The 23,583-nt window shown below is 40.8% G+C and overlaps 1 protein-coding gene across 2 annotated transcripts in view; it reads right to left on the bottom strand.

Moving 5' to 3' along the window:
* The window catches only part of DCBLD1 (discoidin, CUB and LCCL domain containing 1), a 74,710-nt gene that overhangs the window by 32,660 nt on the left and 18,467 nt on the right, over positions 1–23,583 (bottom strand). For both annotated transcript variants that reach the window (XM_027551127.1, XM_027551128.1), the window contains exon 2: positions 15,937–16,149. In XM_027551127.1, coding sequence (XP_027406928.1) covers positions 15,937–16,149 — 213 coding nt within the window. The remainder of the gene's footprint in view (positions 1–15,936; positions 16,150–23,583) is intronic.

Here is a 23,583-nt window from a genome sequence, read left to right on the forward strand (position 1 = left end):
TTCTCCCAAAATAGAATAGCATAGAATTGGAGAAGGCAATGGCACCCCACTCCAGTACTCTTGCCTGGAAAACCCCATGGATGGAGGAGGCTGGTGGGCTGTAGTCCATGAGGTCGCTAAGAGTTGGACACGACTGAGCGACTTCCTTTTCACTTTTCACTTTCATGCATTGGAGAAGGAAATGGCAACCCACTCCAGTATTCTTGCCTGGAGAATCCCAGAGGCAGGGGAGCCTGGTGGGCTTCCGTCTATGGGGTCACACAGAGTCAGACATGACTGTAGTGACTTAGCAGCAGCAGAAACGGGTAATTGCAACAACAAAGACTACATCAGGTTAAGGGAAGAAGACCACGCCAAGTCAGCATGAGTACAACTGGTCACACCAGCCAAAGCCAATATAGGGACCAAATGGCTTAAATAGGCAGAAGAAGATTGTGAACCCAACCCAGCCTTCCTCTCCTGATATAAGGGATCAGATTTCTCTTTGTCCAGTCCAGATGTCATATTCTGAAAACGTGACGAAATAAGAGAGATGCTGTATGTTTACATGCTACACATCTCTGTTGTTCCCTATTATTAAATGATAATGAAATTCAAATAAAAAAGATTCTCTCTTTACAAATACTTGTATATAATTACTTATATGAGTTAATACTTGCAAATTATTCAGAATGGAACCTAGGATATAAAGAGTTACTCATGCATTAAATACCTGTTAAATGAATATACAAAAACAAACAAATAATGCCTGTCTTCCTTTCAGACTATATTCCGTGGGGTTAGGGACTTTCCTATCCATCACTTTCTCTCAGAAAACTTGTACATGTGGCAGCTTTCCAAATATTGTCTGAATCTAAATGAAGTTAAATGTTTTTCTACTTGTAACAGTTGGTTTTTAAAAACAAAACATGATTATAAAGATACATAAAATATTTAGTCTTGTCATTACAGAATATCATGAAGAAGTAAGCAAGAAAATTATAGAAAAGAAAGGAAAGAAAATCATTAGTGTGGTAGCTATATGGATTTGTTGATCTTTAAGAGTGCTCATAAGCACAGAAGATATGCAATTAATACTAAATCCATTTTTGCATAATAAAGTAGAATGAGAAGCTTTTTTCAAAAGTAAAGTGAGTCATTACTGTGCTTGACTTTTGCAACTGATTCTCAGTTTTAAATACATTTCAAATTCATTTGTTCTTTGCACAGGTTAAGTGAGATACTTGCTTTGCAAACCTAACAACAAAGATGAAATAACTAGTTACTTGTTGCTATTAATAAGTCAGAATATTTTCCTAACCCATATTTACTTTTTCCAAGAAGAAAGAACAACATGAAGACTTCTCCAAACAGTGATGGTGACACCATACCAATCTCTCCTTAAACTTCTATTACATTCCAACGAGTTCTAACAAAAACAGTGAGGAAAAGCAAGTCTAAATTGATTATCAGTGGGAACTTGACATTTTTCTAGTTGAAATATATTTGATATATAACACTAATTTAAGGTAGACAACACGTTAGTTTGATATCTTTATGTATTTTAATATGAGTCATCGTAGGAATAATTGGCATGTGTGATGTTGTTTTGGTTGTTCAGTTGTGTCCGACTCTTTGTGACCCCATGGGGGTCCTCTGTAGCCCGCCAGGGTCCTCTGTCCAAGGAGTTCTCTAAGCAAGAATACTGGGGTGGGTTGCCATTTCCTTCTCCAAATTAGCATATCTATCATATTACTTATCATTTCTTCTGAGTGGTTGTGATAATTAAGTAGTAGTCTCAGCAAGTTGATGATTACAATAAAGTATTGTTGTCTGTATTCACTAAACTGTGCATTAAATCTCTAGGGTTTATTTGTTACTCACTGCAAGTTTTACCCTTAAACAACATCAATCCTGTTTTTCCACCCTCCATCCCCTGGTAGCTACCATTTTGCTTTCTGTTTTTATGAACTGGTCTTTTTTTAGACTCCATATGTAAATGGAGATCCACCCCACTCCAGTACTCTTGCCTGGAAAATCCCATGGCCAAAGGAGCCTGGTAGGCTGCAGTCCATGGGGTCGCTGAGGGTGGGACACGACTGAGCGACTTCACTTTCACTTTTCACTTTCATGCATTGCAGAAGGAAATGGCAACCCACTCCAGTGTTCTTGCCTGGAGAATCCCAGGGACGGGGGAGCCTGGTGGGCTGCTGTCTATGGGGTCGCACAGAGTCCGACACGACTGAAGTGACTTAACAGCAGCATGTAAATGGAGATCACACACTATTTGTCTTTTTCTATCTGACTCATCTCACGTAGCAATATGTGCTCAAGGTCCATCTATGTTGTTGCAACCATTATTCTCGAGGTTGAATAACTGGAGGGTTTGTTTTTTTTTTTTTTTAGATTTTTATGGAACAATTGAAAAGTAAGGCTGCAAAATTATAAATACTGTACATGAATAGGTAAGAGTGCATGTCATCATGCTAACTTGCTGTGCAATACATATAATTTCCTAAATCAAAAACACATAGTAAAACTCTAATTTGGCTGCATCCCCCCAAAGTCCCAGTAAACATTTCTGGAAGAAGTTCAAAGAAAGAAAATGTAAACACACACATCCTTTAATCACCCTTAACCCACAGATACCATCCTTCCCACATTCTCATTGATATGCTGCAAAAACATAACTAAACCTTAGCAGGGATAGGATATACCCTGCCTATACAAATGCCATCATTAAAAGTTAATTGATAGGTTCATCAAGGCACAGCCACCACACAGCAGGAGGCAGCTCTAGTCCAGAGCAGGGAATTGAAGCTGGGGACTGGCTGCTCTACTGCCTTTGGCAAAACATTCAAATTATTGCCTGTCTGAAGGTCTCACAGATAAAGATTTCACTTCACAGACTTAAAAGTTAATAACTGCATTCCTGGAGTTAAAAGGGAAAAGCAATGAAAACAGAAAAGTGTGACTGGCAGTGAGAAGGAAAAATAATTAATTAGAAACCACAGAAGGACCCGCCTATCCTAAGTTCTCTCTTTGTTTTTTTTTAAACTAATTATTAATTTATTTTAATTAATTAACTTTTGGGCTGCATTGGGTCTTTGCTGCTGCATGTGGGCTCCTTCCAGTTGCAGAGACTGGGGGCTACTCGCTACCTGCGGTGCACGAGCTTCTCACTGTGCTGGGTCTCATTGCAGAGCACAAGCTCTAGACTCGTGGACTTCATGAGCTGTGGCTCGTGGGCCCTTGAGTGTGGGCTTCAGCTGCTGTGGCACACGGGCTTAGCTGTTTGGCGTATGGCATCTTCTCGAACCAGGGATCGAACCCAGGTCCCCTGCACTGGCAAGTGAATTCTTGACAACCGAGCCACCAGGAAAGTCCTACGTTCTCCGTTTTCAGCCAGACTCCCTTGAGGATGGTATCTTTTTCTATGAAAGACTTTCTCCACCCACATCTGTCCAAAAGATGTATTTACTCTTAGGTACTCCCTGTCTCAATTTTTAAAAAGGATCTACACCTGTTATTTGAACAGTACACAATGCCAGTGTCATTGGAAATTCACTAAGAGTTCAGAGGTGACTTCTAGCTTTGACCGTGGTTATATTCTCTTCCTGCACAGTGTTCCTAGATTGGTAAAACTGCCTCAATTCACAGTTAAGGCTGAACCCTAACCCTTTTCAGTGGTTCTTAAGAACTCTAGCAGACCCAAAAGCAAGCCTCACAATCTGCATGGATGTTTGCTTTACAACTGGAAGTGCTGTGTGTTTCACAGAACTTGACTTGCTGTCTAACTCTGACCTCCTCCCTACCTCTATCCTTGTCTGGGAAGCAGGTTCCATCTTTGTAGTCACAAATTCCCATCCGACTGGGAGACAGCAGAAAGGCAGTTCATCAAGTAGTAAGAAAATCACGAGAAATAAATCCTTCTATCTTTTGTGGTTTGTAGTGAGTCACCCTGGATTGTGGGAAAAGCCATCAGTGATACCAAATGGAGTAGCATTGTGGCGTTTGGCACCAGACATGAGACCAGGAGCGGCAGACAATGGACTGACTCCTTGGACAAAAGGAATAAGGGCCAGGAACCCTAGGAGCTGCCTGCTTTGAGCACAGTGGGCCAGTTCCTCTCAGCACATCCCCTGTTCCATAAGCAGCTGAGAGGGGAAACCCTTTATCTTCCCATGTGTGAATAAAAGCAAACTGTCCTACCAGGAAGAATGAACTGTCTGCCTGGAGCCAGTCCTCTGGAATCTCTGGCAATCTGACAATCCATGCAGCAATTCATCCTCACGCTCCATTCTCCATGGCCTGTCTGCCTACGTTTCCGGATACAAGGCAGTATTTTGTTTAATAACTGTTCAAAGTCATTTCAGATGGGTTTATGCTTTTGATCTTGAAACTCATGGCACTAAATTAGTGTTTCACCTGTGAAAAGATGTGTTTAAAAGATGCTATGCATGCTGTTAAAAGAAACCAAAGAGGAGATCTCTCCCTCTCCAGATCCAGTGGTGAAAACAGAGACCAAATGAAAAACTAACTCACCAGAGATTTGTCATAAATCAACTTGAACGACGACCATCAAAAACTCCTAAAAGCCTCCATTAGCCTTATGAGCACCATCTTACTCACACATTTAATTTTTCATGGCAGATAAGAACATGCCGATGAGATGAAGTGATGCTCCCTGGGCAAGCCACTGGCAGAGCCAGCCACACGGTGTGCCATCGGCCAGCTGCCACAAAAGTGGTTCCTGATGTGGCCCAGATCTGGGTGTAGAGGCACAGTGATAAAACAATCTCCAGAAAAGCTGCAAATGCCACTGGACTTCTGTCCACTTTCCATTTGTTGTTTTCCTGTGCAGTCAAATGGCAGAGTTCGTCCTTGCTAGCTAATTGCAGTAGGCCACTGTACAAAATTACAGAATTTTCAGGGCCACTTTCTTTGAAAAGGAGGGAAATTTGCATAAAAAAGGGATATTCCTGGACTGTGCCATTAAAACCATAGTCACGTAAGAATGTAAGTGGTATCCCTGGAGAGTTTTGGTCTCTGGTTCCCAGACAAAAATCAGTGACAGATGACAAATGAACCAGGCAGATTCCTAGACAAAGGTGCAGCTTTCCTTGGGGCTACAGGACTCGGGTCAAGAAGAGCCAGAACCTACCTAGGCGATCACTTTTCGCCCAACAAAAGATGGCAATTTGCTGAAATGAATCACAGTTTATCTCTGGGGAAGTGCTTGAGGAAAAGGAGAAGGAAGAAGCCAATATCTTTTCTCCTTGAGGCTTATGGTTATGTTAATGAGACATCTAGCATGGAATATTCTGGCTGATACAACTTTTTTAAGAGATACGTTTTATTTGTATTTTAAAAAAATTTTTGTCCGTGCCAGTAGCACATGGGAATCTTAGGTCCCCAGCCACGGATGGAACCAGCACCCCCTGCAGCAGTGGACTGCCAGGGAAGTCCCCTAACTTTTTCAAATGCTTAAATTCTTTCTGAATTCTATCTTGGTATAAAAGGCAAAACAAAGCAAAAGAAAAAGCAGTCTTTCTTAAGCATTTCCACCAAAACCACCCCAGTGAGAGAGGAGAATGCATTTCTGGGGTGTGGGAAGCCCCAAAATAATTTTCCAAAAGCTTCTTCATAGGCTTTTGTTTTATCTTCAGAAGTCATAAGAATTTTGCATTCTCTGTAATATGGCTTTGAGACATAAACCATGTATAAAATAGAGGCTGCCAATCTTGCGTTTTTCTCTATTTGGAATTTTCTTAAATCAACAGAGAAGTCATAATGATTAGATCTTATTACAATATGCCAGATATGTATCATTCTAAACTATTATCACAGAAATCTTGTTGTAGTTATGAGTCAAAACACTCAGTATTATTTCCGACTTTTCCCATTTCTCTCGTTCCTGGTGTAACATAAATATTAATGGCTGACTTCACATCGTTGTATTTCTAACTCACTGACAATGGTTAAAAAAATACTGGGGGTGGAGGTGGGAGTACAGGAAATGTAAGAGAACAATTCTGGAACTTCCTGGGTTTTCCATAGTCCAAGTCATTTAGCAACACAGCTAATTTGACTGACTATAATTAGGTTCACCGACCATGATGTCTCCCTTAATTTCTTGACTAAGAAGTACTTTTTTAAGCCTTAAATTTATACTAGCACTCTGCATGTAAGTGATTTCTCAGAATTCCATTTGGTTCTCAGGATACCCACCCCTAGGGGAAGGCCTGCAGAGGTCTCCATTTCTTCCAGCAAATAATGAACAAGAACCACAGTTCACTACTGCACAAACCATGAGATCAGATGGCTTTTGTCACCCTGAATGGGAATGGCGCGGTGCTTAAGAATGGGGTCCCTAGAGCCAAACATCCAGACTTGAATCCCAGATCTAGTTAAGTGATTATAAGCAAGTGACTTGACCTCTTTGAGCTTCAGTTTCCTTATGTGTGGATGCTAATAATAGGCCCCCTCTTACAGGGCTATTATGAGGGTTAAGTGAGTAACTCTAGAGCCCCAAAGCCCAGTGTACAGCACAGCTGAACGCTCTATTGCAGGCACCTTCTATACAGTTTCATGGTCTTTTGAATATAAAAGTAGAGTCCTAAAATTGTAGGTAAATCAAGTCTTCCTTTAAATGCAGAGCAGGTATTTATTGATAGAGGACTCTTACTATAAATCTTCCTACAGTGTGAGTAAAGATACTCAAATTTATAAGATTATAGACTTTTAAATGTATATTTGCCAAAATCAAGCTGCATGCAATTTGATTCATTAAATGTTGATTGAGAGTCTGCAAGTATAAGATTATGACAAGCAACAGGGGATGTTCAAGGATGAATCAAATGCAGTTCCTTCCTCAGGAAACCCCATATCAGTTGAGAGGCTAAAATAATGATCTCCACCTGAGATTGGTGCTCCACTGAAGGTTTAGAAAAACAACGTGAGCCCAAGAGGAGTATCTGGAGCTGCTGAACATCAGAGGAGGTTCTAGGTAACTAGCATTGGATTTGCTTTGTCTTCACACTGTGTGTGTGTGTATGTGTGTGGGTGTGGGTGTGTTTTTTTTTTTTTTTTTAATTTTATTTTATTTTAAAACTTTACAATATTGTATTGGTTTTGCCAAACATCGAAATGAATCCGCCACAGGTATACATGTGTTCCCCATCCTGAACCCTCCTCACACCTCCCTCCCCATACCATCCCTCTGGGTCGTCCCAGTGCACCAGCCCCAAGCATCCAGTATCGTGCATCGAACCTGGACTGGCAACTCGTTCCATATATGATATTATACGTATTTCAATGCCATTCTCCCAAATCATCCCACCCTCTCCCTCTCCCACAGAGTCCAAAAGACTGTTCTATATATCAGTGTCTCTTTTGCTGTCTCGTACACAGGGTTATTGTTACCATCTTTTTAAATTCCATATATATGCGTTAGTATACTGTATTGGTGTTTTTCTTTCTGGCTTACTTCACTCTGTATAATAGGCTCCAGTTTCATCCACCTCATTAGAACTGATTCAAATGTATTCTTTTTAATGGCTGAGTAATACTCCATTGTGTATATGTACCACTGCTTTCTTATCCATTCATCTGCTGATGGACATCTAGGTTGCTTCCATGTCCTGGCTATTATAAACAGTGCTGCGATGAACATTGGGGTACACGTGTCTCTTTCCCTTCTGGTTTCCTCAGTGTGTATGCCCAGCAGTGGGATTGCTGGATCATAAGGCAGTTCTATTTCCAGTTTTTTAAGGAATCTCCACACTGTTCTCCATAGTGGCTGTACTAGTTTGCATTCCCACCAACAGTGTATGAGGGTTCCCTTTTCTCCACACCCTCTCCAGCATTTATTGCTTGTAGACTTTTGGATCGCAGCCATTCTGACTGGCGTGAAATGGTACCTCATAGTGGTTTTGATTTGCATTTCTCTGATAATGAGTGATGTTGAGCATCTTTTCATGTGTTTGTTAGCCATCTGTATGTCTTCTTTGGAGAAATGTCTATTTAGTTCTTTGGCCTATTTTTTGATTGGGTCATTTATTTTTCTGGAATTGAGCTGTAGAAGTTGCTTATATATTTTTGAGATTAGTTGTTTGTCAGTTGCTTCATTTGCTATTATTTTCTCCCATTCTGAAGGCTGTCTTTTCACCTTGCTTATAGTTTCCTTTGTTGTGCAGAAGCTTTTAAGTTTAATTAGGTCCCATTTGTTTATTTTTGCTTTTATTTCCAATATTCTGGGTGGTGGGTCATAGAGGATCCTGCTGTGATGTATGTCAGAGAGTGTTATGTGTGTGTGTGTTTGTGTTTTAGAAGGGGCAGAAAAGTAGGGGGAACAGGAGAGGGACACGTGGAAGAAATGACATGATCAAATGTACTGAACATGAAACTGTGTGATGTGTTTATTTGGAAAGGGCATAGAGATACAGAGACTCAGAGATGTGGCTGGAAATGTGGGTGGGGAAGACAGTGAGTGAGCCCACCTTGAACACCAAGCTAGCAATTGTCTGTAGACAGTGGGGCACAATTAACCATTTTTGAAATAAAGAAAGAAATTATCACAACAATATTTAACAAGATAATCTTAGATGGCCTGGAGGGAATGGAGACTGGTGAAAGAAAAAAGGAAAAAATTAGGAAGTTTTTTCTATATGAAATAGACACAAAGATGTGAACTGGTGGTGTCAGTGGAAAAAAAAAAAAAAAACAAAATAAGCCAAACTGAATGAACTATGGGCTTAAGGAACATGGGTTCTCTGTTCATCTCATGAAGCTGGATGGAGAAAATCTGTCCCTGAAGTTACTTCTGACTCAGGGAACCCATGCCACAGGCTGGGACTGATTTGGATAAACATGGGTCACCAGGGATGCACAGGAGGGGTAGATGGCATGCCCTGCTGCAGCTTAGCCTCTTCTGGGTGAAAGGAGAGCATGTGGAGTAGAAAGAAGGACCGACATGTTAGATAAACAATAGACTGTGTTCTAGCCCACTGAGGAGGAGGAGCAGGTGGAAAGGGAAGGGAGAGGCAGGAAGAAAAGGGGAAGGAGGGAAGGAATGATGATGGTAGCTAATGTTGACTGAGTGCTTATTATGGGCCGTACATTGTACTTTAAAGTTATATATACAAGTGCTTCAATCACCCAAATGTGGCAGATATTGTTATTTTGCCCATTTTGAAGAAGGGAATATGGAGACATGGAAAATTAAGGCATTTGCTCAAGGTCAAAGTAATTTAAAAATAATCAGTAAAGCAGGAATTTGGAGTTAGGCAGTCTAATTCCAGAGTCTGCACTCTTAAGCCCAAGTGAAAACTCTACACAGAAACAGAAGTGTTCATCTCAGTCCATGCTGAAGGCCTGGTTTTATTGATCCACAGTGACCTGGGTGTGGAAGTCTATGAAATTCCATCAGAACAAGGTCCTTTGAGATCCCAAGGGACCAATATTCCCACCAAGATTCTTCCAGCAGGTCCTTCAGGGAGTTGAGGAACAGCCCTAAACTCTACCCACTGGGGAAAGATCAACTTTCATGGAAAACTGGGATCTAGTAAATCTTGAAATATCAGGAAACAGAAATAACAATTTCTCTGGGATCCCCACAAACAGTGGTAGCAGAAACAAACCTCTGGGTGACTTCTTTGTGGTAAGCAAGACTGGAATTGGAACTTAACATTAAGTTCCATTACATTAACTTAACATTAACTTAACCTTAACTCAAGGTTACAGAGTGCCTAAGAAGTTTTAAAGTTGAGAATAATGATCGTTAGTATGAATCCACAGTCTTCCCTCTTCAGTGTCATGAATAAAACAACATGAGACATTTCATATTTTAAATGTAGGTATATTGGTATGACACAATGCCTGAAGCAGCACCTACTCTCCCCACAAGTTCAAGATATTTAAATATTTTATACAACTAACTTCTTATTATTTTACATCACACATATAAGAGGGAGGAGATTGAGTCTCAGCAGCAATCTGAACTGAACTATACAACTAAATGCTTCATGATCCTGACTGAATTCTAGACCAGGAAAGGGACATTGCTGTTTCTTTTGAAAGAAGTCTCTGTTACTTTGGCTTCAAACTGAAATGCAAAATGCCCTTAGTAACAGTGAAAAAAAATCTCCAAGAAAAGTATGATACTTAAATTTTTTTTTTTGGCCAGATATTAGTACACACGATCTTAAAAGTCAGTATATATGTTTTATATCCAAAAATGTTTATTAGTTTAAAAGTTTATGTTTAAAAATATCTTGAAATCATACTCTCATGTACGGATGTGAGAGTTGGACTATAAAGAGAGCTGAGTGCCAAAGAATTGATGCTTTTGAACTGTGGTGTTGGAGAAGACTCTTGAGAGTCCTTTGGACTGCCAGAAGATCCAACCAGTCAATCCTAAAGGAAATCAACGTTGAATATTCATTGGAAGGACTGATGCTGAAGCTGAAACTCCAATATTTTGGCCACCTGATGTGAAGAACTGACTCATCAGAAAAGACCCTGTTGTTGGGAAAGATTGAGGGCAGGAAGAGAAGGGGACAACAGAGGATGAGATGGCTGGAAGGCATCACCAACTCGAGGGACATGGGTTTGAGTAAGCTCCGGGAGATGGTGATGGACAGGGAATCCTGGCGTGCTGCAGCCCATGGGGTTGCAAAGACTCAGACACAGCTGAGCAGCTGAACTGAACTGAAGAATCATACCTCGTTCTTAACATATGTTCTAAAGTAAGGCTGATAAAGTTGTTGATTCCTGGTTGTTTAAAGAGTATTTTAAGAAGGAGAATCAGTGTCTTAACTCAGCCATAGGTATATAAGTACACTCTTCTAATTGATGTTGGATCTGAAATATCAGCCATAATTATAATACAGGACAAACAGAAAAATCATTCCACCTTGTTTGTATCGGGTCTCTTAACAACCAGTGAGCTCAGGTGTACATTTTGCTTGATCACTGTGAAAGCTGATGTGGGTCACACCTGTTTACAGTATATTTTGCTACCAGGAATGAAAGCAATCAAAGTATATGCACCAAACCTTTAAAACAGAATCCGTGTGGGGTGGGCAGGGAGAACCATTACAAATTAAATGCACAATGATTAAAAACTACAACCTCAGCTTATTCACAGCGGTTAATGAATCACATTCCAACTATGTCCACTCTTGGCAGAGCTTCCAAACACGAATGCCAGAAGACATAATTCTTTTTCAAAACATTAACTCCACATTTAAAAGTCTGACAGTGTCGAGTCTTAAAATCTCTTGGCAATGGGTTTTAGCAATTAATTGAAAAAAAACTGAGCTGGATAAACCAAAACTATTTAGCTGTTTCAGCCACACATGAAACTGTTAGAGCCCAGTATACTGGAATTGCAGGCGGTATTCCAGAGCACGTGTTTCTACCCCACCTCCCCCACAGTGCGCACTCCCCTCCAGGTGCTGTGGGTCCCTGGGACCCTCCCTCCACAGTCTTGGGGCCACACCGGCTGCAGAGGGGCCTCACCTCCTCCAGGGAGCAGGACACAAGCCCCACAGGAAAGCCCACTCCCTCAGCTCGCCCAGGCAAACAAAGCACTCCAGCCTCCTCTTCCTTCTTGGCAGATGCCAGGAAGTTCAAACTGACTAGGGGACTAAATTAAAATATAGGTCTAAAGTCAGTGATCTTAGTCAAAGAAAATCTACTTGTTTTTATTAAGAAACAAATGTTTATTAAAGAAAACAAGAGTCAAGGGAAGAAAAAACAATACACCAAGTTGATCCTTCGAAAATCCTCCTCCTAACAATTTGCTGCAGTTATGTTCTCACTCTGTTTAGAGGGTTTTTTTCTATTATTATAACATTACTATGTATTCATATTTTACCTAACACTATATCAGGGCTCAGCGATAAAGGATCTACCTGCCAATGCCAGAGAGTTGGATTAAATCCCTGGATCAGGAAGATCCCCTGGAGAAGAAAATGGCAACCCACTCCAGTATTTTCTCTTGGGAAATCCCATGGATAAAGGAGCCTGGTGGGCTACAGTATGTGCTGTCGCAAAAGAGTTGGACACAACTTAGTGACTCAACAACAACAATATTATCATAAGCAGCTTTCCATGTTAACTGTCTTTTTGACAGATAGCTGTTTAATATTGCAAGTAAGTATTACATGCTTTGCTTAACTGGTTCCTCACCACTGAACTTGCCAATTCACATTTTAAACCATTTGTTCATAGAGTATCTACTATATTCAAATCACTGGATGAAATATTTTAAGTACAAATATATGAATAAGCAGCTTCTCCAAGAATGCTCTTCAGAATCATTATACAAAGACACAAATATATAGATGCAACATATATGTATATGCATGTGTATACCCGCTCTATGTGGCTCTGAGCCATTTAATTCTTCAAAATATGCTTATAGGATTGAAATATTCTAATTTCCTTTCTGTGTATTCCTTTTATTGCTCATTTCTATTATTCTTGTCTACCAGATTTGCCTTAATGTGACTGATCAAGAACTCTTTAAAGCAGTCTCAAAATAAACTAATTCTAAGCATCAATAAGTATTTAAGAACATCCCCAACCCAAAATATTAACTACACTTGTGTTTTAGGCAAAATTGCTGTCTGATGCAGTACTGGGCGGAGCACCTGGGGACGGCAGTAGAGCATGAAGCTTTCTTTGGGTGTTGGGACTTGGGGAGAAAGAGACATCTGGAAACAGATGTCTTGAAACCACAGAGACATAGACATAAATTTTTATTTCATCCCTTAACTAGCTGTGTGATCTTCAGCATGTTAGTTGAAAAAAAAAAAAAAATCTTGGGACCTCCCTGACAGTCCAGTGGTTAGTTAGGACACAGTGATTTCACCGCCAGGACCCAGGTTCAGTCTCTGGCTGGGGAACTAAGATTCCCCAAGCTACACAGTGCAGCAAAAAAAAAAAGAAAGAAAGAAACAACAAAACTCACCATGCCTCAATTTCTCTGTTTGCAAAAAGAAGTTAATAGTAACAACCTTGCAGGGGGGAATTTGAGGATTCCAGAAAATCTACCTAAGGCCAAACCTATGCCTGGCATATAATGAATATGCTTACCTCTATAATGAGCATATATTTTGTTTTTAAAAAACAAACACAACTATGTCGGAAAAAAATCTGAAGAGAAAAATGAATTTACTGGGCTTTATTGAAATGAATGGCAATTCATTACTCACTTCCAAGTGAAGCGTCTAACTCTTGAAAATTCAAGAAGCTAGAAACGTGCACTGGAGTGCCCTGATGCGGACCATGAGCACCTTGGAACCCAGCTCCTAAAATGCAGTTAAATGCTAGTCACTCAGTCATGTCCGACTCTTTGAGACCCAAGGACTATAGCCTGCCAGGCTCCTCTGTCCGTGGGATTCTCCAGGCAAGAATACTGGAGTGAATTGCCATTCCCTTCTCCAGGGGATCTTTCCGTCCCAGGGATCAAACCCGGGTCTCCTGCATTTCAGGCAGATTCTTTATCATCTGAGCCACCAGGGAAGTTCTCAAAATACAGTTAAATCCCAGGCTTTTCCTCTTTTCTGTTTGTGAACACACATCAAAAATGCATGGGAAAGCCACATCCATTCTCCAATCATGCTTCAGGACAATCTGCCCCCCTTTCTAGTTCTCACCTCAGCCCTTGAGCTGAGACCTAAAGCAACAGAGATGATCAGACTGCTGCTCCATCAGTTGGTGGAATTAACTGTTCATCTTCAGGGAAAGGAGATGCTTCCCCAGAGAGACGAGCTGTGAGAATGCTGTCCTGGCCCTGCAGCCCCTTCCCTCGCATTCTGCATGGGAGCTCTGACACTCAGGTGCCCCCTTCTGAATCTGGAGGCAATGCCCTGGCTAGTGAGGGATTCCCTGAAGAGTGCCTCCGTAAATTAATACACCTGCCATGACCAGAGCTACCGAACAGTAAGTGATCCCAGCACCCCTGGGATTTGCATTTTTCCCCTTTGAGTCAAACTGGAATTAAAAACTTGCAACTTGTTAATTGCAATTTAATTTTATGAAAGTCTTTTCACACTGTTCATGGGGTTCTCAAGGCAAGAATACTGAAGTGGTTTGCCATTCCCTTCTCCACCAACTGTGGTGCTGGAGAAGACTCTTGAGAGTCCCTTGGACAGCAAGGAGATCAAACCAGTCAATCCTAAAGGAAATCAACCCTGAATATTCACTGGAAGGGCTGATGCTGAAGCTGAAGGTCAAATACTTTGGCCACCTGATGTGAAGAGCCCACTCATAGGAAATCTTTCCCTGATGCTCGGAAAGACTGAAGGCAGGAGGAGAAGGAGGTGACAGAGGATGAGATGATTGGATGGCACCACCAACTCAATGGACATGAGTTTGAGCAAACTCAGAGAGATTGTGACGGACAGGGCAGCCTGGTCTGCTGCAGTTCATGGCATAGCAAAGAGTCCGACACGACTTAGTGACTGAACAACAACAAATTTTATGAAATTAACCATCTTTACTGGCAGAGTAACTGAACCATCATTACAATGGATAATATTCCCAGGAATTAAAAAAAAAAAAAAACAGGTTTTTTTCCCTCCATGCTACTGCTGCTGCTAAGTTGCTTCAGTCATGTCCGACTCTGTGCAACCCCATAGACAGCAGCCCACCAGGCTCCCCTGTCCCTGGGATTCTTCAGGCAAGAACACTGGAGTGGGTTGCCATTTCCTTCTCCAATGCATGAAAGTGAAAAGTGAAAGTGAAGTCGCTCAGTCATGTCCGACTCTTAGCAACCCCATGGACTGCAGCCCACCAGGCTCCTCCGTTCATGGGATTCTCCAGGCAAGAACACTGGAGTGGGGTGCCTTTGCCTTCTCCATTTCCTCCATGAGGGCTAGGTAAGTTTAGATCTCTGAACAGTCTCTCGTCTGGTCTGGGTTTTCATGCTGGGAGGAGGTACCACACTGGGAGGAGTGCAGAATCTCTGGGTGCAAAGGTAAAGACAGCCCAGAAAGCTGTGCGCTTGAGAGAAATTACCTATGAAAGTAGCAGGTGGACAGAGTTTTGCTTAAAACCTGTATCATTTTCAGAGTTGTATGCACAGTGAATTTCAGAAAAACTCTAACCTCGGAAGAACCTGTATATAAGACTGTTTTTGTTTTCTAGTCATCTAAATCCAAGTTGTTTCCTTGGGCTAAGGACTGTAGGGTCACTGTTAGTGTGAGTTCAGACACCAATGTGCTAACAGCATATTGAAACGACAAAGAGCTTAATTTCAAAAGGTTACTCTGAAAACTGTCCTTTGCACTTGCCATTCCCCTACCCAGAAAACTGACCATAGACACAGGTGTACTGTGCCTTCATTCAGTCCACTTGGGTCTCTGCTCAAATGCCCTCTTGTTGGAGAAGGCTTCTTGACCATCCCATTGAACACAAACACACTCAGAACCAGACTCGATATCATCTTAGGATGACTTACTTTTCTTATTCCTTATTTTTCTTCCTCACTACCTCTCATATTATAGATGCATTTTTTTGGTTGTTTTCCACTTGTCCCTCCACCAGTGCAAGCACCACGAAAAGAGGAACTCTGTCTTTTCACTGCTATATCCCACCTAGTCCTTCACAGAGTACTTGAACACATGACCACTATTCAGTATTTGTCACATCAATGAATGAACTGTAGGTATTTTAGCCAAATGCTACACATCTCCAGTTCTCTTCCCAGCAAGACGTAAACTCAAACTAAGCTCCTGACACCCACACAAAATGCTGAAACTTCCTCAGTTGTCTTTGTTGTGGCTTATGAAGCAAGTGTATCCATGTGAACCATCCTGAGAGTCTACGAAGGGCAAGTTTTTCTTCTGATCTCCCCAGGCTGTGACACTAATGAACACACCACTTGCCTCCTCTCCACATCTCAAATTTTCCCACACTCGCAGAAGGCGAGAGCTCTTTGCTTACCATATTGATCAGAAGAGCTAGTGAAGAGAAGGTAGTCAGAGGCACAGGTCTGGGATTCAATATCCAAATCTCCCAACCTCAGAATCAACCTCTTCCCCTTCGGTACTGTGATTGTCTTTTCACAAACAGTGTGATTGGGGTATGTCCATGGATAATTCTTAGATGTCATGGTGCCACTGTCCTTATAGGTCACTATGTGCCCACAGCCGTCACCTGGAAAAGAAAAAAAGGATACAAGAAGTAAGTGAAATGAATTCTTACCGAGAGCTGAGAAAGTTCACTCTAATCTTCACCTTATGTATTTTATTCCTTCTATGAAGAGAGACAGAAAAGCTAAAAATAAAAATTGTTTTAGTTATTACACGGTATCTGTTATTCCAGGTTATTTCATCTCTTGTTTCTCAGCTTAATCTTCTGAACATTGTTGATCAAAATGTTTCATGTATTAGCATGGTAAGCCCTTTGCAAACACATCATTTAATCAAATTACTTTTTCTAATCATCTATTCATCTACCCATCCACACTTGCACAGTGGGCCCTTGGCATTCACAGATTTGCCATTAGTGGTTTTGTCTATTAGCAAGCCAATGGTATGAAACAATTTGCAACTGAGGGAAAAAAAATACCACTCATTTTGGGGGTAATTGTCCTGATTAAATGGGGTCAGGTATGCAAAATGCTTCTGGAGAATCTGAGACTCATGCTGAGTCGACTATCTTTAAGAGCCTGTCATTCAGCTGGGGATTAACAATCATCCCACATTCATATCTCAGTTAATAACAGCCACAGATTTGGAGACTTGGAGGCTTCCCAGGTGACTCAGTGGTAAAGAATCTGACTGCCAATGCAGGAGATACAGATACAACCCCTGGGTTGGGAAGATTCCCTGGAGGAGAAAATGGCAACCCACTTCAGTATTCTTGCCTGGAGAATCCCTATGGATAGAGGAGCCTGGTGGGCTACAGTCCATAGGGTCGCAAAGAGTTGGATACAACTGAGCACGCACACACAATAGACTCAGGACGTATCATGAGTTGCGTGCTTGCCACCTGCCAGACATGGCGTTGTTGGAGACACATACAAGTAGCAATGGCTGTTCACCACTCAAAGTGAAATGGGAGACAGTCACATGCCCAGATAACTGTAATTCTAGGTGCCCCTGCCATTGCAGGAGCTTAAACAAAGTGCCAAAGAGGGCAAGAGAGAATCTATTTCAGTGAATTCTCACTACTTCACTAAAATAAGAAATTCTCTCAAGGTTTTCTGAATAGGGAAGTTTAATCAATTGACCAACAAGTTGCTCCAGTAAATTAAAGCAACCAAGTTATCTGACAGCATGTAAAACTTGGTGGGCTGCAAGATTAAGGAGCATACATTGAATTCAAAGCACAAAATGCCTATAATTAATACACTTTCAGAGAAACAAAGCCAGAATTTTTGCCCTTAGCCAGAGGGAGAGAAAGCAGAAGTCTGTTGGAGAAGAAACTCTCTGTGGTGGTAACAGAAGGCAGACCAAAGCCTCCTACAGCAGAAGACCCAGCTAGGGCATCATGGGAATCTGAAGCCCTCGGCAGCCTTCTTCCTTCTCCAGCCTAGCCGCTGCTACAGGATTCATCTGGGGTCTTCTTTTATCCCACTTCCTTCTTGCCTTGAGGCTTGCAGCCCAAACAGTGATGGTTGCTGTTTAGTAGCTCAATCATGTCCAACTCTGCGACACCATTGACTATAGCCCACCAGGCTCCTCTGTCCATGAGATTCTCCAGGCAAGAATACTGGAGTAGAAGCGGAATGCCATTTCCTTCTCCAGGGGATCTTCCTGACCCAGGGAAAGAACTCAGGTCTCCTGCATTGGCAGGTGGATTCTTTTACCACTGAGCCACCAGGGAAGCCCAAAATGGTATTGGAGGCCTCATTAAAATAAAGGGTGGGAGAATCTGTGCCAAACCAGCAGTCAAGGTCGAGGGACAGCCCTGCCCAAGCAAAGAAGAACTAATGAGCCTCTTGAAAGTAAAAGAGGAAAGTGAAAAAGTTGGCTTAAAACTCAACATTCAGAAAACAAAGATCATGGCATCTGGTCCCACCACTTCATGGCAAATAGATGGGGAAACAATGCAAATAATAACAGACTATTTTGGGGGGCTCCAAAATCACTGCAGATGGTGACTGCAGCCATGAAATTAAAAGGAGCAAGCGACTGAACTGAACTGAATTCTCAAGATTCCAAGCTGGGAGGCTGGACTGGGGGGAAAGTGTAAATGTTAGTTACTCAGTCATGTCCGACTCTTTGCGACGCCATGGACTGAAACCCACCAGGCTCCTCCGTCCATGGGATTCTCCAGGCAGGAATACTGGAGTGGGTTGCCATTTCCTCCTTTAGGGGATCTTCCCCATCCAGGGATTTAACCCAGGTCTCCTGAATTGCAGGAAGATTCCTTACCATTTTAGCCACCAAGGAAGCCTTGGATTAGAGGAGAGTTGACCTAAAGAAGCAGGAAGTTAGTTCCAAGGGGAAATGGAGATAGACAGCTAAGATAAAACTACTCTGAAACCTGGAGGTCTAGGCAGAAGTTGTGGAATTTATATGACTATGTAATAGAGGCCCACAGAGGATTTTGAGAAGTGAGATAATGAAAGAGGTATTTGAAAAAGACTCAAGATAGGAACTAGAATGCAGGAGAATGTGCATCATAGAGCAGGAGGAGGGTTTAAAATGCCTTAGCTGGGATGGAAAGGGAATGAAAAACAGGAGGAAGTTCACAAGAAAAAAATCAATGGACTTGGGTTTCAACCTATTATAATGGGAAAGACAGGAGGAGAAAATAACAACATTGAGATTTTGAGTCCAGAGATGATTGGAACAGTGAGGCTGATAAAACGAAAAGAGAAGGCCAGAGGGCAAGCAGGTTTGAGGACAAAGGCTATAAGTTTGGTTCTTAAAGCTTGAGGTGATAGCTGTAAAATATATTTCTGGATGCGGGTTCAATCCCTGCTTTGGGGAGATCTCCTGGAGAAGGGAATGGCAACCCACTCAAGTCTTCTTGCTAGGAAATCCCGAGGACAGAGGAGCCTGGCAGGCTACTGTCCAAAGGGTTATAAAGAATTGGACATGACTTAGGAACTAAACAAAAACATATTTCTGGAGCTCTCTGGCAGTAAGTACAAAATTGTTGAGAATTAAACGAAAATTATACTAGAGTAATGCATATGCTGCAGAAGCACATAGGGAACAAAGTTTTGATTTAAAACTTGAATTATTTACCTGCTCTTAAAGGCTTTAGTTAAAAAAAAAACCAACTAATGCATAATTTCTCTTGGAAACCAGAAGATATGGCAATCACACCAGCAGGCATTCTAGCTGTGCTTTTAATAGAGATAGATGCCCTCACTCCCCACCAGGTCCCGGTCACTCATTTCTACGGCTCACCTCGCCTTTGAAGGCACTGATTTTGAGCACTCTGGTAAAACAACACTAAGGTAACTAGTGTTGTTGTTAGTTGCTCCATCGTGTCCCGCTCTTTTGTGACCCTAGGGACTGTAGCCCACCAGGTTCCTCTGTCCAAGGAATTTCCCAGGCAAGAAGACTGGAGTGGGCTGCCAGTTCCTTCTCCAGGAGATCTTTCAAACCCAGGGATTGAACCTGAGTCCAGAAATATGGCTATCACCTCACATGTAAGAACAAAACTTACAGCCTCTGTGCCCAAATCTTCTTGCCCCCTGGGCTTCCCTTTCTGTCATATCAGCCTCAGTCTTCAATCATTTCTGGACTCAAACCCCAGTGTTGTTTTTTCTCTTCCTCCTGTCTTTCCCATTATGATCAGTCAAAATTAGAGTCTGATTTTTTTTCTTGTGAACTAGTTAGTGTACAATTCTACATATAAATGTACATATAAATAACGCTGTCTAAGCCACCAAGATATCACTGGTCAAACATTTAAATGTCCCTTTTCTTAGTATTATGAAACTCTGCTCTTATAAGAAAAAAGAGAGAATTTCCTGGCAGTCTAATGGTTGGGGCTCCACGCTTCCACTGCAGGAGGCTCAAGCTGGATCCCTGGTCAGGGAAATAAGATCGTGCATGCTGCGTGGCATAGCCATAAAATAAATAAGAAAAAAGAAAGTGAAAACTTCCTAGACAACATAGCTACATATAAAATGAGGATCAATGACAGGTGAATCAGCCTGTACATGATTATTGTATTCTAAGTTTTAAGTGACATGTCATGACAAAGGAAAATCCCAGGGGGTCACTTTTATTCAAGGCTGTAATTATGCTTCTTTTCAATGCCTTCTACTCTAAACTGCATGAGGAAACTCCTTTCACCCATTGACACTGGCAGAATAGAAGCAAGTTTAAGTTTTCAGCACTCCCATCATTACTTTACATGGGAGATTTGTGCCTTCTTGGGAAAGTTTTCCCTTTTCACAATCTAGCAGAATGAAACTAAGTCTTTGTTCTCCCAAAAAAACCTGAAAAGAACTGCGAAGTCCTAATTCATTAGAAAAGCAAACAACTGTCTTCAGAAGCTGCAATTTCACTCTTACCTATGGAAGACTATTTATGGAGTTTTCTGGGGCAAGCGCTAATATAATAAATGTATTTCATGGATATTGATGACATCGGGAATTTTCAACCGACCATCTTTCCATAGTTTTGATTACTTCAAAGGACTAGATAGAGTTAACAGTACTATAGTATATAACTGGAAGTTGCTAAGAGAGTAGATCTTAGATGTTCTCACCACAAAAAGGAAATAGTAATTATGTGAGGTGACAGCAGTTGTTAATGAATGCCATGGTGTTAAATAACTTTGAAATATATAAATATATAAAACCAGCTCATTGTAGACTTGAACTTGCACAACGTCATATGTCAATTATATCTCGATAAAGTTGAGTGGAAAAAAGAACTAGAAATACATCAAAGAGGGACTAGGAAGTGCCTAGGGAGATAAAATGCCTATGGTATCATATATTGAATAAAGTAGAGCATAAATAAAGCATATGGTATCATATATTGAATAAAGCAAATGAAAACAACAGATAAACACTATTCCCACGACCTCATCCTAACACTCTGTCACTTAACTCAGAACTCAGCTCTAATTAAGAATCACAAACAAGGAAGATGTCAAGAGTCATTTAAAAGTCTACCAATTCATGTTCCGTATATAACGTATTCACTTCAATACTGTGGTCATGATATTATATTACAGTGTTGCAAGATACTATCACAGGGAAAGTAGGCAAAGGCACACAACATCTCTTGTATTATTTCTTAACTGCAAGAGGTCTGTGATCATCTCAGAATAAAAATTTCAATTAAAAAATTGGAAAAAAAAAACCTATCAGCCTGGTTAAATTTGACTGGCAGTGGGTGAAAACAAAGGTGCTTTTATTTCCTATTTTATACTTTTTTATACTATTTAGATTTTGTGATCCTGTATGCTCTTCTACTTATCTTTAATTAAAGAATTTATAGAAGCTTGCATTAAAAAGATCACTACAGAATGATAACCAATAAAGGAGAATTTTTGTTCTAAAATCTTTTTGTACTAAATCCACTAACCAAGTTCTCATATTTTTTCTAAGCAGCACGGAGTGTTGAGTTTGAGAGGGTCATAATGTATGACCCAGTTCACAGATAACAACACAAGACGTATATGGAATTGCCTTAAAGCTATTTAACCAATGGTGGATGCCAGATGACAATTCCAAGGTGATCCAATTCTAGAATTTTGAAAACACTTTTGTCTCACCTCTTTATTTTGTAACATAAGTGTATTTGTGTTTAATTTTGGGAAACTATCTGCACTGCTATCTTATCAGAGCCCTCTTTAGAGTCTTTCACAACATCTGTCTATTAAAATGAACAACTTGCTGATAAGAATATCTGGCAATGGTAACAAATAGATGGAACAAATAGATGGGTAGAAGGTGGAGGAAGAACTTCAAAATGAAAGAATCAGGCAGGGCACCATCTAAAGCCACGGATGGATCTCAGCATGGCCACATGAGACCATGAGATGTTACAAGTCTCCTGACACATCTAAACCCACCGATGGATCTCAGCATGACCACATGAGACCATGAGATGTTACAAGTCTCCTGACAGGATCAAACATGCTCTACACACCTTCACGTGCACTCTCACCAAAAAGCAAAACATGCGAATCAATAGCTGAATCTCATCAAGACTTTACATCTAATTTCCGTCCACAGGAAACACAGAGGGTAGAAACACAAGCGTACCGACACCATAAGGAAGTCATTAGCTGAATCCAGGCTGCAATATTCTAGGCGCAACTGACCCAGTTTCTTCAACAACGAGTTGTACAAAGAGATATTTTAAAAAGTGTTTTAGATTAAAGGAAACTTAAGCACCACAACAACCATGTGAATCTTATTTGGACCATTATTTGAAAAAACCAATCTTACCAAACCATTTTTAAATGATAACTGGGGGCAATCTATAGATTCAATGCAATTCCTATCAAATTACCAATGGCATTTTTCATAGAACTGGAGCCAAAAACACTTTTTTTGTTGTTTAATTTGTATGGAAACACAAAAGACTCTGAATAGCCAAAATGATCTTGAGAAAGAAAAACAGAACTGGAAGAATCACGCTGTCTGACTTGACTGTACTATAAAGCTATAGTAATCAGAACATACGGTACTGGCACAAAAACAGGCACATGGATTAACAGAACAGGATAGAAAGCCCAGAAATAAACCCACACACTACGGTCAGATAATCTCTGACAAAATAGGCGTGAATATACAATGGAGAAAAGACAGTCTCTGCAATAAGTGGTGCTGGGAAAACTGGACAGCAACACATGAAAGTGTGAAATTAGAACATTTTCTAACACCATATACAAAAACAAACTCAAAATGGATTAAAGACCTAAATGTAAGACTACTCCTAGAGGAAAACACGGGCAGGACATTCTTTGACATAAATCATGCAATATTTCTTTTGATCCATCTCCTAGTGTAATGGGAACAACAGCAAAAATAAAGGGTACTTAATTAAACTTAAAAGCTTTTGCACAGCAAAGGAGACCATCAACAAAATGAAAAAACAACCTACGGAATGGGAGAAAATATTTGCAAATAATGCAACCCCAGAGGTTTAATTTCCAAAATATACAAATAGCTTATATAGCTCAATATAAAGAAACGTGACCCAAACAAAAAATGGGCAGAAGACCTAAATAGACATTGCTCCAAAGAAGACATATGGATATCCAACAAGTACATGAAAAGATGCTCAACATCACTAATTCCTAGAGAAATGCAAATCAAAACTACAATGAGGTGCCACTTCATACTGTTTAGAATGGCCATCATTAAAAAGACTACAAATAATCAATTCTGGAGAGAGTGTGGAGAAAAGGGAAGCTTTCTACACTGTTGGTGGAAATGTAAATTGGTACAGCCACTGTGGAGAAAAGTATAGAGGTTCCTTAAAAAAACAAAGTTATCACATGATCCAGTAATCCCAGTTATGGGCATATTAACCTGAAAAGATAAAAATGCTGAATCAAAAAGATAAATGCATCCCAATGTTCATAGCAGCATGATTTACGATAACCAAGACATGGAAGCAACCTAAATGCCCATCAACAGATGAACGGATAAAG

The sequence above is a fragment of the Bos indicus x Bos taurus genome, chromosome 9 (assembly GCF_003369695.1).
Source record: "Bos indicus x Bos taurus breed Angus x Brahman F1 hybrid chromosome 9, Bos_hybrid_MaternalHap_v2.0, whole genome shotgun sequence".
NCBI lineage: Eukaryota > Metazoa > Chordata > Mammalia > Artiodactyla > Bovidae > Bos > Bos indicus x Bos taurus.